Source organism: Armigeres subalbatus, chromosome 3 (genome assembly GCF_024139115.2).
Source record: "Armigeres subalbatus isolate Guangzhou_Male chromosome 3, GZ_Asu_2, whole genome shotgun sequence".
Classification (NCBI taxonomy): Eukaryota; Metazoa; Arthropoda; class Insecta; order Diptera; family Culicidae; genus Armigeres; species Armigeres subalbatus.
This window is the reverse complement of record NC_085141.1, coordinates 223837924-223857662: the sequence shown is the minus strand read 5'-3', so window position 1 is coordinate 223857662 and position 19739 is coordinate 223837924. Positions and strand designations below refer to the sequence as shown.

Sequence of the window (19739 nt, the reverse complement as noted above, 5' to 3'; positions counted from 1 at the left end):
CTGTGATGACCCAATACCCAACGCTGTGGCTTCAGCCGCACACAGAAGAAGACAATTTCAATACCAACTGCCACGAAGTCGTCAATACATATTATATTGCGAAAAACTTTAATTGCCTTTCTTCGGCTGCTAGTTCGGATTGCTTCGCTGCTACGTCGTCGGTCACCATACCATTGACAAACATTCAAGACGATGATGATGATTTGTTTCAGTCCATTATAGTGCCAAAAGATGAGTAGTAGAGTACTTGAGATAAATCTCGAAACCACAAGACGTGTATAAAAGCGAGGGGGACCAAAAAATATGGGTCGAAAATATTGTACTTAAGTGCCAGCAAGGATTATGAAATGCACCTCTCCATCAACTGCAATTAAGTGCTGGGCTATGTGTCTGCGAAGGCGGCAATGATGGTGGTGACAATGGTACTCCAAAAAAGTTGTGGGCGGGCGTGCCGACTGACCATCGGCTGCGGCACGCCGCGTAATCCAATATTTGCAAGGAGAAGTATTCCAAATTCGCGTCGAGGGTGTTTGTGTGTATGCGCCGCTGCTGCTCGCCGATGAACTGCATCTTGGCTGGTACTTTGCTGATCACACTTACTTCACGATTCACTTTTATTGACTGTGGGGTATTAATCTTCTTTTTTCAAGGTTGTTTTGCTGTAAAGGTGCATCGAATCGAATCTGGCATTCAGTTAACAATAACACCTAACCCCTTTGATAGAATATCTATGTTGTTTTATTAACCCTTCACTTCACTTATCAATAATTCAATTTTGTATAATATATTCGTTATGGTATTTCACTTCTTATAACAATAATTCTTCTGCACTGTTACACATTATCCAGGTATCCTTATCGATGGTTCACACAAATATTCATTTAGGGTCAAGCGACGTAGAATCCAAAAACACTAAACACAGGATGTAAAAACACTTCTAAATATCCATAGCACACAAAAAAAAACAAGATACAGAAACGATAAACCTGTCCGGTAACACCGAAAACAAACCGAACCGATCGCGACGAGTAACCACGATGCACTGAGTAGCAATGAGCATGATCAAGTAGCGCCTCACGCGCGCGGGCACAATCTCAGTAAACAAGATCTCTCTTCGTTTCAATGATCGCTCGCCAACCAAACGACGAACGAAAGAGAGCAAAAGTAGCGTAACGCATGCACTTGAACCAAGTCAAGTTGTTTTCGACAAAAAGTACTCTAATTAGAAAAATAAATCAAGTACAAAGTATCAGCTAGTTTATAACAACATAATATGTTATGTTTTTGGGATAGTTGTATAAAAAAAATGTTTTGCCACATTTTTATTTCGATCATAAAAAGGTGGTATATTCAAACATACATTAAGAAATAAGTTGAATGATCTCGAAATGCTGAAGACGAACTTACAGATGAATTCAGATTACACGTATCTTTCAAGTATAACTTGACTTTAATATTTTATAAAATTACATTTAATGCGTTATAGAATAAATAAATAACGAATTTAGTATTAAACATCAAATATAAAAGAAGTTTTTTGAGTTTCGGAGGCGAGCCAGCCTGGGGCTGCAAGTCTCCTTAATAAAGCTAATAAAAAAAAAAAAAAAAAGTTTTTTGAGTCGTTTTATGAACAAAACATTCGTTCAAATTTTCTATGTAACTGCATGAAAAGTTGTTTGAAATTTTTAATTTGTTATTTAAGCAATTACAAACAAAATTCTACTCTTAAGCAATTATAAATAAAAAATGTGTTATAAATAAATGTTCAAATTTATGCTCAAGTTTATTCTGTATACAAACTTCTTAGCGTGTTCCGTAACGCATAACAGCATAAGAAAGAGAGTTCAAAACAAAACTCCAACAAAACACTCGCGAAGTCGCAAATGCAAATGCGCCCATGAAACTCGATGAAGAGAAACGGCGCAGCACATAGCGATCGGGATCGCCGTAACAATATTATTGAGCTAAACGTGTGCGCGCGAGCCTTAAATGCTTAATAGAGCGAGAGAACCATCCACAGCGCACACTGGTTCAGACGCCCCCAAAACGTGCGTTTTTTAGTTTTCGACCTGAAAACTACATTTTAGAGTCATGATGTCTTCAGAAGAGTTGAAGGATATTTCTTGGGCTTTCTTTTGATAAGAAAATATCAATGATCTATCCACCTTGAAGGGCGGTATGAAATAAAAAAAAATACGCAGATGTACAAAAGCAGTGGTTGTTCTCTGCAATGTTATAAAGAATGTAAATTGGAACATCTTTTCTGAAGACACAATATTGGACAAACGGTTTTGTAAGGAATTAGAGCACTTTTTGTATGAATGACCCCCAAAAATCATATTTTGAGCATAACTTTTTTGGAAATGATTTTAGCACTATGGTTTATTTTAGAAAGTTGTGCATAATGACAAAAAACATGTTTGTCTAGAAGACTACTTTGATCTATCTTGAAACCTGTCAAAGTTATTAAGGAATCTTTAGAAAAAGTAGTCAATTTTCATAACAACATACCATGAAAAGCGGCAAGAGGCGGCAAGCCAAACAGCCACCATCTGAAAGATTCGGTTTTAAGCTACCGAATGCACAATGTTTTGTTTTGTTCCGTCGTGTTCCACTATTGTTTTGAAGCAACTTAAAATAGTCCTTAATGTACGTTTTTCAGTACAACTGTTACGTAAACAATTAAAAAGTGGCTAACATAATTGGTTATTTATTGCATGGTTACAATCTCGACAAATGACATCCATTCGTCTTAAATGTGGCTGTTTCGTCTTGATGGAGATTGTTACTATGCAATAAATAACCAATCATGTTAGCCACTTTTTAATTGTTTACGTAACAGTTGTACTGAAAAACGTACATTAAGGACTATTTTAAGTTGCTTCAAAACAATAGTGGAACACGACGGAACAAAACAAAACATTGTGCATTCGGTAGCTTAAAACCGAATCTTTCAGATGGTGGCTGTTTGGCTTGCCGCCTCTTGCCGCTTTTCATGGTATGTTGTTGTGAAAATTGACTACTTTTTCTAAAGATTCCTTAATAACTTTGACAGGTTTCAAGATAGATCAAAGTAGTCTTCTAGACAAACATGTTTTTTGTCATTATGCACAACTTTCTAGAATAAACCATAGTGCTAAAATCATTTCCAAAAAAGTTATGCTCAAAATATGATTTTTGGGGGTCATTCATACAAAAAGTGCTCTAATTCCTTACAAAACCGTTATTCCAATATTGTGTATTCGTAAAAGATGTTCCAATTCACATTCTTTGTACCATTGCAGAGGACAACCACTAGTTTTGCACATCTGCGTAATTTCTTTATTTCATACCACCTTTTGAGGTGGATAGAACATTGATGTTTTCTTATCAAAAGAAAGCCCAAAAAATATCCTTCAACTCTTCTGAGGACATCATGATTCTAAAATGTAGTTTTCAGGTCGAAAACTAAAAAACGCACGTTTTGAAGGCGTCTGAACCAGTGTGCAGCGGCGCTCCACGCGATCGGAATTGTGTCGTCGTCTTTATGCTGGATCCCGCTCCGCACCTATGCTGCTGGCAGGTATCGATCCGATCCGGGTTGGGTGGGGTGGTTGGTTACACGAGGGGATGATGCTGGGTCTGCTGGACCCGGCGTGATGGGTTGGTATTTTAGGCGCTTCGTGATGCGATGTGCAGCACCCAGCCAGCATCCAGTTTATGCTACACAAAACTGGTTTTCTCGAAGACGTTCGAAAAGACGCGGAGATAGGTTCGTGGCTGATTTGGTGGATGTGTGGCTTCGGCGTTCGCCAGAGGCAAGGATGAACGACTAGCTTCTTCGTATGCGTTGCTCCGCTGCTTGACAGGCGTGTAAGGAAGAGGAAAAACTGAAGAGTGTCTATCTCTAGTGCCTGTCGGTGGGTGATGGGGCGAATTAAAAATAATGCGGTTAAGTGGAGAAAGAGTTACAAAGGGGCGACGAAAACGATGGTAATTGGAGTGAGATAAAACGGAAGAAATAGGGATTCTTCGGAAGCTGATCGCCGGTTACCAGATGGATTGGCCCGAGGATAAAGTTATTGGTGCAAATGGTTGTTATTAGATGGGAGCTTGAAGGAAAATGCAGTCATGCGTTGCGAAACGTGATGTGTGGTCTTTCGGTTAATTGGGAAGACCAAAACTGATAAGTGTAACGATTGATTAAATTGTTATATTGAATATAATTAGTAAATTTTTAAAATCTACCTCATAAGTAGAAAACAGTATAAAAACAACACTTATTAGCCCAAAACATAAGTTTCTATTCAGGGGTCTCCAGTAGCCTTGCGAGCAAAGGCGTGGGATTTCCAATCCGGAGATGACGAGTTCGATTCTTGGTCCGGTCTCCAGTAGCCTTGCGAGCAAAGGCGTGGGATTGCCAATCCGGAGATGACGAGTTCGATTCTTGGTCCGGTGTTGGAAACTTTCGACACCTTGGGCATAGTGTATCCATTGTACTTGCCACACAAGAAGATACATACTCATGCAATGGCGGGCTTAGAAAAGCTTTCAATTGATAACTGAGGAAATGCTAATAGAATACTAAGTTGAAAAGCAGGCCAAGTTCCAGATGGAATGTAGAGCCATTGAAGAAGAAGAAGACATGTTTGTACTATTCTAATGCATATTCACGTATTTCGGATTATCCCATCGAGAAAATTGGACGACTACGATGGGCCAGGCATATAGTCAGAATGCCTGACAAAAACCAGATGAAAAAGGTTTTCGATGATAATCCGACTGACATACAATAAAACAAAAATCAACGTGACGTGACCAGTAACCAGTAACATGCGAGTATTACACGAACAAATTTGAACCGTTCTGTATAGCACTTTTAGTCTTAATTTGAATAAGTTATTATAATTCTTTAACAAAAATAAATGCGTTCAGGATTGGATTCATTTACACTTTTTAATGTTACCAACATCAGTCCTTAGCTGGTATGACTCAATATTAGTGTTTTTCTTACCGTTTTTACCCTATGTGATATTGAAACACCGTTATAAAGGCATGATCCACTACATCGTAAACATACCTGAAAAATACACATAAGAGAACAAAACAATATATTAGCTACATTTTAGCATATTTATGGCAAAATTATTACTCTGATTTCATATTTCAATGAAAAAAATATTAGTCAATTGGGTAAATATATTTTGTAATTTTCAATTTATTTTCATGCACATATTTGAAGCACGCAACATTCAATTAAACACTTATTGTTATTTTCAAGCGAAATGATTTCTAACAACGCTTGCCTGTAAAATATAATCAAAGTAAATTCATGAGTTAACGCACAAGTAAAATCTGACGCGTGCTACTAGAATTAAATCCTAACTACTGAGTAGGGTAGCTTTAAATACATCCTGTAGCCAATGGTGATAACAAATTCTGCTTTTCCACCGCATTGTCGAAGGTAACGTTACCACCACTTTACGGTACAGATTGAGTTTTCCGAGTTGACGCTTCCTTCTGGACTTTATCACTGAATAAATCACAGCACAGCTAGAACTCAAAGCGCCCAAGTTGATAACTATGTATGATAGGATTCAATTGTCCGGATTCAATGGATTTATCCATATAGTTCTACATGAAGGCGATGGCGATCCGTACCGAAGGCGATGACGAGCCGTACCGCTCGCTTGTGCTCCATGTTTCAGCACCAAGATCAGTTCCCCGGCTTTGGTACGTCTGACGCTTCGCACGTCATCTCCCAGTGCCGAAAGTGTTTCGGCTGCCCGCATCGATTTAAGGACTGCATTTTGCCTTGTCGGTTTTGACCTGCAAGGGCTCGCCCTGTCGTTTATTTACTATGCAGGTCGTGTTAGAGGAACTTTTTGCTGGGGGACTTACGTCTACCCTTTAGTGACCTCAGGGTCGTTTTCTGATCGCTCTTGGGAGAAATTGGAGGGGTACTGGCGGAAAGACTTCCCTAATATAATGCACGAGGTGGAGCAAACTAGTAGAAAAATATAAGGGAAATCATCGATAGTAAATGATGGGCAACTAATAATCATGTAGGTTGGATTTACATATTATATTCTTATTAATAACATTATTTGGTCATGTTCTCATTCTGAGGAGTAAGGTAGGAATTTAATGACATACCCTTTCACTTCCCGACGACGGTGATCGACCAGCGGCACTGGCTTTGGCGACTGTTAGGCTTCGACACTCCATTCTCCCGGGCCTTTTCTCGTTGGTCAGAGGGTTGTCGGAACACCGCTGCGGAACGCGTCGATTCCAGAATCCGGGAGATTTGAGGGGCCGTTCTTGACGATGGTAAACGGTCAAAGGTAACCTCCACGATGACACCACACCCGGGGGTGCGAAAACTTCTCGACGGTGAAAAAATGGCACACCGCTCATTTATCCTACGTAGGTTCACTCAATGACGGACAATATACTTTCCGTGCGCCGGGGTAAAGGCTACTTTTTCCCGAGCCAAGCGATGGCGTTGCTCTTCGGTGACTCCGCGTGTACGCGAATCCCGAACAAAATTGTATCAAAATAAGTTATAAATATCACAATATGTTAAAATTGTGTTCAGTTTCTGTTATGCTCTTCTAGTCGGGTAGATATCACAATGCTGATATAATTTGAAAAGGTTGCTTTTATTGCAATGTTGTTAGTTTCATGTTCTCGAAAAATATTCTTGTACATATAAAAACAAAAATTTCTGATTGTTGATCACAATCTGGAGACTTATCACGACCTGTAAAAAAATCCAACTGCAAATAAACAATATATTTTGTATCTGATTCTGTTATAAATGTTTATCAAAATTTGTTATTTTTATGATAAAATTGAAACAAAATTTGATAGTTTTTTGTTTCCAGTAGTGTAATTTTTGATAGAAATTTAGATATTTTAACAACATCCTGCACCATGTTTCTAACAAATTTTGTTATAAAAATTTAGCATAACATAATAACAAAGGATGATATAATTTTGATATGACCTTCTAGTCGGGTATGGCTAGGGACTTAGCAACATCTATTTTAATTGCCTACTGTTGGGCAATTCGGTGTTAAGCATTTTTTCAATCATATTATGATAAAATCCTGTTACAACATTTGAAAGATAATGCTGCTAAGAACAAAATTGTATCAAAATAAGTTATAAATATCACAATATGTTAAAATTGTGTTCAGTTTCTGTTATGCTCTTCTAGTCGGGATGGCTTCTTCACGCACTGGCTTCCTTTTGGCTGCAGCAACTGGGCCAAAATGGTGGGAAAGGGCTCACCGGTGATTAGTTTTTCGGCCGTCCGCTAAGGAACACTCGACGTCACTTTTCTGCTCAAAATTTGAGACAGTACGAAATTGCACACGCGACTCTTACTTCGGCCACTTAAATGGTCCCTGTGTGACAAAAGAGAAAAGTAAAACTTTTTTAGAAAAAAAAGGAACATGAGGTGGTTGGTTTACCTCAAAGAGAGCTCGTTGCTTCGTTGTCCGGTGGTTTTTACCGTTCGTCCGTGATGTTGGTGTTTGCCGACGATCAGTGATACAGTGGTCGTGAACTGTCGCGACAGTCGATGTCAACGGTGCGTTACGGGAGTGTTTCAGGATGGGTGTAGGGATGTGCAGGATGATTTCCGTATTTCAATATTCGATGTTTTAGTGTTCAGTTTTATTTTAATTCAATTCCGTTACTTTTAAGTTCATTCCTAGTAATATAATTTTAGAGCAATAATAACTAGTAGTTTATGTAAAAAGTAAGTAAGGTTTTATGAATAATTTATTATGTACAGTAAATTTAGGTAAATTTCCAATGTAAGCAATTTGGCAGGTTACAGTCGGGATACGTCCGACTCTCGCTTTGCCCTCTACTAACCAGCTGCCAGGGATTTTCGGTCCTTTCCCGATCAAGAATGCATAACAAAATTATAACAAGGGGAGTTATTTATTTCAGAAAAATAATGTAACAAAATGTGTTATAAAATTGGCTGGTTAGTTGTTAAAATAACAAAAATTATATCAAAATTCCCTCTAGCCGTAACATAATTATATCAGAGGTTGTAACCTTCATTTCAACATTATAACAACTGTTGATATGATTATGAGGTACAAAAATCTACTTCCATGGTAATTGCCTACATCACGTATAAAAATGTGGTACGCTACAACGCCGGCTTTCCATCCATAATGTAGGCAATTAACTTTTTACTAGCTATTAACATCGAACATTGATTCAAGTTATACTGGAGGTGATTACCTCCGCTTTTTTCCAATATCAAAAAATGTAGGCAATTATTTTGTGTAAATATACATAACTAATGTTGTTATAATTTTGATATGAAATAAATCTGGCCGAAGACACATTTTTATCGAATTATCTAATTATAACACACGTTGTTTTAAATAACAACCATTGATAGAATTGAGTTATAATTTTGTTATGTATTCCTGATCGGGTTGTGCCGAAGGCACAGGCTGGCTGGTAGCTTCTTCAGGCCCGACGACTTGCGTCTTGTTGGTCTTCTTGTTAGGCCGCGCGTGCAGTGATGAAGACGGTCAAACGTTTAAAATTATTATCAGACTAAGGCCGGAGTGCCATGTGCAGTACACAAAAGTCTTCTCCATTCAGCTCGGTCCATGGCTGCACTTCGCCAACTACGCAGTCTGTGTAGGGTCCGCAAATCGTCCTCCACCTGATCGATCCACCTTGCCCGCTGTGCACCTCGCCTTCTTGTTCCCGTCGGATCGTTGTCGAGAACCATTTTCACCGGACATTCTGGCTACGTACCCGGCCAACCGCAGTCTTCCGATTCTCGCGGTGTGAACGATGGATGGTTCTCACAACAGCTGATGCAACTCGTGGTTCATTCGTCTCCTCCATATATCGTCCGCCATCTGCACCGCACCATAGATGGTACGCAGCACTTTCCTTTCGAAAACTCCCAGTGCGCGTTGGTCCTCCACGAGCATCGTCCAGGTCTCGTGTTCGTAGAGAACTACCGGTATAAAAAGCGTTTTGTGGATACTCTATTCGATCGGAGCGTTTTGCGGAGTCCAAAGTACGTACGATTTTCTGCCATAATTCGTTTTCGAATTTCTCTGCTGGTATCGTTATCGAAGGTCACCAATGAGCCCAAGTACACGAAATCTACAACCACCTAGATTTTGTCACCAACAATTCAAACTCGTGGGGGGTGGCTTACGTTGTCCTCTCTTGAGCCTCTCCCTATCATGTACTTCGTCTTCGACGTGTTGATGACCGTTTAGCTTCGCTTTTCCTCTTCCTCCATCCTCTCAAAGTTACGCGCCATAATATCTATGTTGTCGGCGAAACCAAATAACTGGACGGGCTTCGTGAAAATCGTACCACTCGTGTTAATCCCTGCCCTTCGTATCACTCCCTTCAAAGTGATGTTGAATAGCAGACACGAAAGACCATCACCTTGCCGTAACCCTCTGCGCGTTTCTAAGGGATTCGAGAATGCCCCTAAAACTCGAACTACGCAAATCACCCGATCCATCGTCGCCTTGATCCACAGTTTATCCGGAACCTTGGTAGTTACCCGGTGCAGTGCTCTAGCCAGTGCCTCACCACCGTGTTTGAACAGATCTCCTGGTAGTTGATCAACTCCAGGGGATTTATTGTTTGTCAGCCGGCCGATCTCCTCCTGGATTTCCTGGAGATTCGGAGCCGGATGTTATATGTCCTGCGCGTGCTCGTAGGTTCATTACTGTACCGCATCCATTGTCTGCTACATCGCCATTCAGGTGTTCTTCGTATTGCTGCCGCCACCTTTGGATCACCTCACGCTCGTTTGTAAGAAGGTACCCGTCTATGGCATTACACATATCGGGCTGGGCACTTGGCCCTTACCCGGTTTAACTTCTCATAGAACTTTCGTGCGTTATTAGCGCGGTACAGTTGCTCCGTCTCTTCACGGTCTCGATCTTCCTGCTGGCACTTTTTTCTCCGAAAAATCGAATTTTGTCTGTTCCGCGCCCGTTTGTATCGTGCCTTGTTCGCCCTGGTGCGGTGTGGCAGCAACCTCGCCCATGCTGCATTCTACTCCTCAACTAACTGCTCATATTCGCCGTCGTACATAAACGGGAACCTTCTTACAAACGAGCGTGAGGTGATCCAAAGGTGGCGGCAGCACTACGAAGAGCACCTGAATGGCGATATGGCAGACAACGGTGGCGGTACGGTAATGAACCTAGGAGCACGCGCGCAGGACATGCGACTTCCGGCTCCGAATCTCCAGGAAATTTAGGAGGAGATCGGCCGGCTGAAAAACAACAAAGCCCCTGGAGTTGACCAACTACCAGGAGAGCTATTTAAACACGGTGGTGAGGCACTGGCTAGAGCGCTGCACTGGGTGATTACCAAGGTTTGGGAGGATGAGGTTCTGCCGCAGGAGTGGATGGAAGGTGTTGTGTGTCCCATCTACAAAAAGGGCGATAAGCTGGATTGTAGCAACTACCGCGCAATCACATTGCTGAACGCCGCCTACAAGGTACTCTCTCAAATTTTTTGCCGCCGACTAACACTAATTGCAATCGTGGGGCAGTACCAGGTGGGATTTATGGGTGAACGCTCACCACAGACCAGGTGTTCGCCATGCGTCAGGTATTGCAGACATGCTGCGAATACAACGTGCCCACACATCATCTATTTATCGACTTCAAAGCCGCATATGATACAATCAATCGGAACCAGCTATGGCAGCTAATGCACGAAAACTGATTTCCGGAGAAACTGATACGGTTGATCAAGGCTACGATGGATCGGGTGATGTACGTAGTTTGAGTTTCAGGGGCATTCTCGAGTCCCTTCGAAACGCGTAGAGGGTTACGGCAAGGTGATGGTCTTTCGCGTCTGCTATTCAGCATCGCTTTGGAGGAAGTAATACGAAGGGCAGTGATTGACACAAGTAGTACGATTTTCACGAAGTCCGTCCAGTTATTTGGATTCGCCTACGACATTGATATCATGGCACGTAACTTTGAGAGGATGGAGGAAGCCTTCATCAGACTGAAAAGCGAAGCTAAACGGATTGGACTAGTCATCAACACGCCGAAGACGAAGTACATGATAGCAAGGAGAGGCTCAAGAGAGGACAACGTAAGCCACCCACCACGAGTTTGTATTGGTGGTGACGAAATCGAGGTGGTTGAAGAATTTGTGTACTTGGGCTCACTGGTGACCTCCGATAACGATACCAGCAGAGAAATTCGGAGGCGCATAGTGGCTGGAAATCGCACGTACTTTGGACTCCGCAAGACGCTCCGATCGAATAGAGTTCGCCGCCGTACCAAACTGACTATCTACAAAACGCTTATTTATAAGACCGGTATTTCTCTACGGATACGAGACCTGGACGATGCTCGTTGAGGACCAACGCGCACTGGGAGTTTTTGAAAGGAAAGTGTTTCGTATCATCTATGGTGAAGTGCAGATGGCGGACGGTACGTGGAGGAAGCGAATGAACCACGAGTTGCATCAGCTGTTGGTCGTTCACACCGTGAAAATCTGAAGACTGCGGTGGGCCGGGCACGTAGCCAGAACGTCGGACAGTAATCCGGTGAAAATGGTTCTCGACAACGATCCGACGGGAACAAGAAGGCGAGGTGCACAGCGGGCGAGGTGGATCGATCAGGTTGAGGACGATTTGCGGACCCTCCGCAGACTGCGTGGTTGGCGAAGTGCAGCCATGGACCGAGCTGGATGGAGAAGACTTTTATGTGCAGCACAGGCCACTCCGGCCTTAGTCTGATATTAAATAAAAAAATGTTCCAATATGATTGGTGTGTCTTCCAGAAAAAAAGGTCCGTTTTCGTTGCAGGGTCTGTTGGGTTTCGGATGACTGTTTATTTTGTGTTCCATTTTGCAAAGAGGGGTCCTAGTTCATAGCCAAGTCGGTTTGGTTTCAAGGGGGTTCAGGTTGTGTTCCGTAATTTCTTGGGAGTTGTCCAGTTTTATTGCAGGGGTCTTCATTCGTTGGGTGATGCCAGGTTTTCTTTATACTTTACTTTAGTGTAAAGCTGAACGTATTTTAAGAAGTTGATGATGTTCCTCTCGTGCAACGGGTTGTTTTGAAGGGCCGAATAGGCGTTGGAGATGTTGATGTTCATGCGGACTGTGTGGTAGTGTGGACATGTGCTTGTTGATTGTTAGGCTGCAATCGCACTCCTCGCACCTGTTGTGGAAGCGGGTGCTCCCATCCAAGCAGTGTGGTTTGCCAGTTTCTCGGGCCAAGACGTCGGAGGTCGGCAATCTTGGAGATGTGTTTTCCCCAAAAGGTTATGGAAGGCCTTATTGGCGTTGTCGTTGAGGTGTTCGGGGTTTTGGCTGGATTTCGTGTGTTCGGAGTAACCAATAGATCTGCTGCAGAAGGCGACGGTGGCATGGAACCGGAAAGGTAGCACACAGGCCTCGGCGCTGGCTATATCCACCGGGGTTAACCGGAGTAGACCGGAGACTATTCGGATGGTTCTATTGTAGGTTGGTCCTAGTAGGGCGATGAGGTTGTTGACGTTGAGGCTGCACAGCTCGATACCATAAAGGAGTCGGCTGCTGATGATTGCGTTTGCAACTCGGAGTCGCGTTGGGCGGCCGCATCTGGATTTTTCTCGATATGCTTTTGATGATGTTGATTCTGGACACACAATCACCGCGTACTCGATTGCAGTGATCACAGAAGTTAAGGTTAAGATTCTTGGTCTGTTCCAAAAAATACGATTCTTCGGTTTTCAAAGATTCTTTGGTTTCCTTAACCATTTACATATATCCTCAATGATTTAAAGTAGGGTTTGCAGAAATCGCTCTTACTAGATAACGAACTACGATAAAAGAGAGGCGCAAACTGTTTCGAATTATAACAAGCCGTATCGAATTCAGGGTGACCACTTCATTGCTATTTAAAAATTCCTGCATTTTTCCCAATTTTTTCCCGATATTTTCTAAAAATTCCCGATGTAATGTAACACATAGTTTATATTTAAAAAACAGTTTATTTCGAGAACGTTTATATTTTACTTAACAAGTACTTTCAACTGCTCTTCAATCAACGCTGCATCGCACTGTGCATCTGCCAATATATTGGCCTTCTTATTCTTCAACACCTTCATCTCCTTCATTGCTTCTTTCTTCCTTTTCAATTCCTTATCCTTAGCTTCTTTCTCAATCCTTTTCAGTTCCTGAGACTCCTTGTACTTTGCCCAGGCGTTTTTAGCGTAGTGAATCATTGATTTGTTTATTTCAACATTTGTTACATATTCTACTCTTAATATGGAATCGCACACTATTATTTGTGCCATTAGACATTCTTCGTGTTGGTTCACAACCAAACACTGTTCATTGATCGAGACCCCTCTCGAGTGCAGCGTTACCATGTGAAAATATCAAAATTTTAGCAATAAACGACCAGAGATTGTTGAGTTCTTTGCCAGAACTAGATATTAACTCACACCAAAAAATATCCAACCTTTTCTCTTTTCGTCGATAAGTGGACAACGCTGTTTTGACCATAGGAATTGAACACAATTGCACATATTCACCTTTTACTTTGTCTGCAGCTTCAATCGTTTCTTCACTACATCCGGAAAATTAGCCATTACTTCTGGATTAACACAATATATGTAACGCGTGAGAGGATACGTAAGAGGTGAACGATCCAGCAACTTCTTCAGGAACCCACAATAGTAAGCTCGACAGCTGCAACGGAATGCCATCAGCTTTTGCTCGGTAATTTTCATGCTCTCAGACGCCTCCTTGATTGCCGCTCTTGTTGTAAATCCTATATCCACTCGAAGCGTAGGTAACATGTTGCTTTCTGTCAGTTCAATATCGATAAGTGCTCGGGACTTGACATTTAAACATTCAGGTTTAATACCTTTTTCATTGTACTCCTGACAAGGCTCGACAATTCCTCAAACAGAAATGGTGCCATCGGAGAATCGGTTTGGAATTCACGTAAAAATGGCTCTACAGAGGCCGCACATGTCACAAAGAAACTCAGTTGCGGTCCGATCAATTGATCTTCAACGGCCTCTTTCACCACTTTGAATACTTTTGATCCAGAGACCGAAGTGAAGCTTGCACTGTTGATTCTTAACGGCATCAACATATTTTCTCAGATGAGGAAGCATTTGAGACGCTCTAGCTGCAACACTTTCGTTTGCGATCGAAAATTTTTAATGGAAACAATGTAGATTCCGTAACGGCAGTGTATTCAGCCCTACGTAATGGCACGTTCTTGAACAGGCTGTAGAGGCACTGGAGGAAGTCATCTAGATGCCATTCTGTCTGTCGCATTCCTTCTTTGAAAGCATTATGCACTGTATGCAATCCACAGCTCCCAATGTTGAGGATGGCAAACGTGGAGCTGCCTCGAAGCTCTTGAATTTCACCTTGCAAATCTTTCTGAACCTTCCAGTTTACGTTGGGCCCGTCCATAAACAACTGAATCGTTTTCTTGAGTAATCCAAATAATGCTTGAAAATCGTTCTTTTATCCCATCGACTAAATCCTTGGCTTTCGTGGAGGAAAGGAAAGCTGATCCCAAGTACCTTGATTCGACTTGGCCACTGATTCTATTCCAGAACCGAACTCCGATGTCCATTTGCTGGCGTTGCGAAATTTTGTTTAAGGTTTCGTCAAATCCTATCGCAAATTCCACGCACTCTTCCAGGGCCGACATGAGTTCCTTCGTGTAGTAAGGAGCTATACCATATGTTAGCAGGTACCCAACCTTTGTTCTACCCATTTCCATTTTTGCAGCAATGTCGCTGTCGGGGAACATTCTCTTAAAAAGCACAGTATCAGTCCCAGCGGAACGGTACGACTTGTGCGTATGAATGGCTTCTAGCGCCCAAAGAATTTCTGCAATAACAACATTATCTTTCAACAAGAACTTCTTCAAGGCAGTTGATTCAGATGGTGAAGCGCTGGACATTTGATTTGTGGGTGGAGTTGCTGTTTGGGCTTCGACAATAGAGACTGATGCAGATTGCGCTGAAAATTTAAAATGATGAAATTGTTGTCAAACCATATTTAAAGAATTCTGTTAATTGGGTACATAATTTTCACTACATAAATACATACCATTGGGCACATTATTTACAGGCTTTATAAAACCATTCATTTGCAGATTTGTACATCGGATCCGTTGTTGGTGCTGATGAACTTTGCTTTTTTCATGGCTGGAAAATGCAACTTTTCCCATAGAATTAATTTTGAATGATCGATTACACCACTTGCATTGAGCGGAATCTTTAGGATCCGAAGCACACCAGGAATAAATTTCCTCATATCGAGAGAAGTTGCATGTTGATCTGTAATTTTTTAACATTTTTAACGTTTAGAATATTTAATTTACGGACCGAAAACTTTTGTGAAAAAAGCCGATTCTAACTATCACAGAGAATAAACGGTTACGTCAGAATTCGTCAAAAACAAGGTCGTTTAAACATCAAATTTCTTTCGTTAAGTTAAGATTCATTTCCACTGTGGCTGTATGAAGTGAGCTTGCTGATGTCTAATCACCTTTCTCTTTCAAGCGCATGGAGATTCTCACGTCCGAATGGGTGAGAGGCGCTAAAAGGAAAACAAACACTCCTAGATGGTGCTACTCAGCAAAGCTTGGGTTAAAATGAGTATATTTCCATATATTTTTTGACTCCTTTGCAATCATTGTGATGACTCGATCAATTTTGAGGTTATGAGCAGAAGGAAAACAAACATGTATTTACACATGCCGAATTGCACATCAGTGTGCGAGCGCTAAACGTCACTCATCTCTATAGGGAGGATGAGATTTGTTTTCAACAAACCATTCTTTTTATGCGCTTGAAAGAGAAAGATGATTAAACGTCAGCAAGCTCTACACTGTTAGAAAAAAGTACCTAATATTAGGTACTTTTCACTCAAATCGGGGGTTCAGCGTGGGAACCCAAAATTAATTTTTTTTTCTTGAAATAATTTAATAATTTTATATAATCTTCAGGGAAAACTAATCCAAATCCTAATGTTTCGGAATAATTTTGATATGTTATATGAACTAGCAAATCATTCATAAGCTTCATATGCCAACAGGCATTCTATGAATGCTAGTGTCATTCTTTGATCGATTGTTTTTGTAACTTAAAAAAGTTATTAAAAAGATTTTCAAATAAATTGAAAATATGTCGGGAATAAACATATTGTCTATGTGTTGGTTGAAACTCAATATTTTCGTTTGCTAAACTCCCCAATTCTGAGAAATTTTTGCTCCATGAATTCTGGGAAACTAACCCTCCGAGAATTCTGGGTTTTTCTATCTCCAGAAATGCTGCAGGATTCCTCCCCAGCAGTTCAGCAGTTATGGAGAATGCTTTCTCCTAGAATTCTAGAGAACTTCAGTTTACCCCTTCAAGTATGTAATTGTATCCCGCGCTTTTTGTAGTTTTATTAGTAAGTGTCCACTACCAGTGGGTTCTCTGTGTGAGCTCTTTGGTGTGGGGGTCAGTGGAGGGTACAAAAAAAGTATTCTTTTTCTCGAATTCTCCGGGATTCCTTGAAACTTGTTCTTCAAATATTGGATTATTCCTCCTTCAGGTTTCTTGGAGAATATCTCCTCCAGAAACCAGAATTTTGGGGAATAGCTTCCTCCAAGATTAAGGGCAATTTCTTATTTCTTATCCCAGCCGAGATCTTCTTCTTCTTCTTCTTCTTCTTGGCATTACATTAAGCACTTGCACTTGTATATCATGAAGCTAGCACGATGATACTTTTATGCCCAAAGAAGTCGAGACAATTTCCAATCCGAAAATTGCCTAGACCGGCACCGGGAATCGAACCCAGCCACCCTCAGCATAATCTTGCTTTGTAGCCGCGCGTCTTACCGCATTACTCTCTGCTTACCTAATTGCCGGTCCAGCGGATTAAGACTAGAGTAAACAAAATGTTTAGTGGGTCGGGTACTAATTGAATCATTCGGCCAAAAATGTTACATTTGCAGTTTGTCAATCAATTACTATGATTACCAATCTCCCATACTACTTGCTGTATCTCTCTGGTATCTGGTTGCAAATTTCCGTTAACCCTCGCTTAAAAGAAAATAAAAACACGTACATACGGCGTCATCAGACTAATCCTCATTCTACCATGAATCACAAGAGTCAACCACCGAAATCCAAACACATTTGTCAACAATTTCGTAATTCGTAATGACACCTCTATTACAGCGAGAGTACTGTCCCCGCCTTAGGTCAAGAGCTAAAGCTGTGCCATTCTTTACCGAGCTACTTATAAATGCACAAAACAGACGCGGCGTAGACGAAATAACTGAACCTTGCTACCCAGCAGTCTCATTACGCACCTCGCAAGTGTGCGGTTCGTAATTTAAGTAACAACAAACAAGTCCGCTTACCCGCACTATCCACATTACAACCCTCACCAACTGCCGAACCATAAAAAAAATCGCTCTGTTGTTGTTCTGATGGGCTGCACTCAGCTCGGAGATCATGAGGTGAAGACATCACGAACCGTAAATTTCAGCTTCGCAATGCAATTATGCGCTTCTGGTGGTTGTTCTGTGCACTTTTCGTAAGACTCGACCAATTGAAATGGTTTTTACTTTTGCTTCGTATAGCTTAAATGATTTTAAGCAATTGTATCGTTTGGGTTGTTGGATAGATTAAAATAATTGTGGCAAGCTTGGTGCCAACCAGATGTTACCGCTAGATTTTGTCGGACAATATGTTCATAAAATTGAACTGTTAATGAGTAGCAAAGGTCATTTTTAGTGCAAATATAAGATAAATGAATCGAATGGGTGCACTTAATTAAAATACTTCATTGCTGGCTCAAAACAATCAAAGAATTCGAGCGGCAAAAAAGTAAGAAGGTCAATGCTGTTTGTTTATGAAATTAACTAATGTGAATGTTTCCAGATAAGTAATTCCAGCAGAACTTTTGAAATACGTTTTGGATAATTTGGATAGTTTAGAAAAAACTCAGTAAATATAAATAATATAAATATGAAGGTATCGTAAATGTATTTCGTCTTTTCGTTTATTCCGAAAGAGAACAAGATTCTTGCCAAAAGCAAGGAATTATCCAGACTTGAAATACTTTTTTATTTAAGGACAAGCCTCCCGGAATCCAAAACCAAATGCATTCGCGTTTTCAAGGACATCCCATTCAAAACAGGAGCCACGCACATCTGTTATTTTTATTATTCTACCTTTGCTGCGTCGCAGCATGGGATGCTCTTGAAAACGGGAGTGTATTAAGTTTTGGATTCCGGGAGGCTTATCCTTAATCTAATTATTTATTTTAACGAAATTTCGTAAGAGGGAAAACCCCCTTTGAGTGAATTCCTTTTGAATTATATCTCAAAAGGCACAAAATCTCTTCATCTTTTCAAAAATCTTCATAAACATTGAAATATTTAAAAATAATCAACGGCTAATCCGGAAGGAATCCATATCGGAGCCAAATCACACCAGGGCGAGAAACGAAGGGGTTTAAATACTTCTTTGTCAATGGTTTTTTGTCATTGTTAAGTACTTATTTAATATTTTTCATGTAGGATAAATTCGGGGTTTTCTGGGCATGAGGTCAATTCTATAACTTACTTGTTTGAAATTTGGCTTGCTTGATATGCACTTTGTTGAGTGCTACTCGAAGCTTGATAGGGGTTTAAGAACCAAGTTCAAGCTTAACTAATGGAAATTTCAATTAACGGTAATCAAGGCAGCATCATTTACTCTACGTAATATCAAAGAGGTTTGATCTTGATCATTCCACAAACATAATAAAACATGCAGATTTCATCAACATATACTTAAAATGTTAAGTTCCACGAAAAGAGACATCTGATTACTGCTTTTGATTATCAAACAATGACACCGGTCGGTTCAATCTTTATAGAATCGTCCAAACCAAACCTGATCACGCCAAAAACCGCTCCAACCCAAAACAAGAAGGTCCATCAAGACAAACAACAGTGGGAGGAAGGGTGTACACGCCGAGCAAGGCACATAGCCATGACAGTATCCAAATGGAACCCGATTCGCGCAGAACGCGGTGAAATCAGGGAGATATGAATAAAAACAGGAATAAAATTATCAAAATAACAGGTTTCTGCTCGCGAAGAAATTCGCTGACTCGATCGTCCACCAGGGCACCGAACCACCACCGACCGGTCGATGCCAATTTGTGTAGAGGTGCTGCACGCGCGACTTCGGCCCACAATCGGCGCACAGTTGTGATTTTTAGGGCAAACAACTGATCAATAGAACTATCTTTGTTATGATTCTAAAAACATCTAAATAAGTGAACAGACCTATAATAGGAACATCGTCACTTATACTTTAGAGTTAAGAATTGTGGTCAGATTTTTCGAAACCTCACCATAGTGCGAATGTGGTGTTAACCGAGAATGCGTGGTCTCGGCGTTGGAAACCACAATCCTGTGGCGATGATGCTGGGAGGATGGAGGCTCCAATAGTGGAACGAAGGGTTATTCGATAAAAGAAACATGACTCCACGAAGGAAAACGCAGCAAGCGGAATGGTTGGCAACTGGTGGCTGCTGATGGGGCTCGAACTGGGCTGGGATGGGGTCGATCGTTGCTCTCACCGGCATCCGAAGTGGTGACACTGGCTGGGCTGGGATGGTGTGCAATATAATGGTGGCAAACGCATGGAGAAACGGTCGAATGTTGAAAATATGACCAGCTGTAAATTGTATGCTTATAACGTTAA

The 19739-nt window shown here is 41.1% G+C and overlaps 2 protein-coding genes across 15 annotated transcripts in view; both read right to left on the bottom strand.

The window, feature by feature from the left end:
- The window catches only part of LOC134220273 (disco-interacting protein 2), a 571865-nt gene that overhangs the window by 241184 nt on the left and 310942 nt on the right, over nucleotides 1–19739 (bottom strand). For 10 of the 14 annotated variants that reach the window (XM_062699273.1, XM_062699274.1, XM_062699276.1 and 7 more), the window contains exon 1: nucleotides 601–1030. The exons of the other annotated variants lie outside the window; for them this stretch is intronic. The gene's annotated coding sequence lies outside the window, so the exon portion shown is untranslated. Of the gene's footprint in view, nucleotides 1–600; nucleotides 1031–19739 lie in introns of those variants that run through there. 14 annotated transcript variants of the gene reach the window in all.
- LOC134227461 (uncharacterized) lies at nucleotides 14254–15227 on the bottom strand. Its single transcript, XM_062708977.1, has 2 exons — nucleotides 15094–15227; nucleotides 14254–15003 (listed from the first exon to the last, which is right to left on the bottom strand). Exons 1-2 carry the CDS (start codon nucleotides 15212–15214, stop codon nucleotides 14396–14398), a joined length of 729 nt encoding a protein of 242 aa, XP_062564961.1. The 5' UTR covers nucleotides 15215–15227; the 3' UTR covers nucleotides 14254–14395.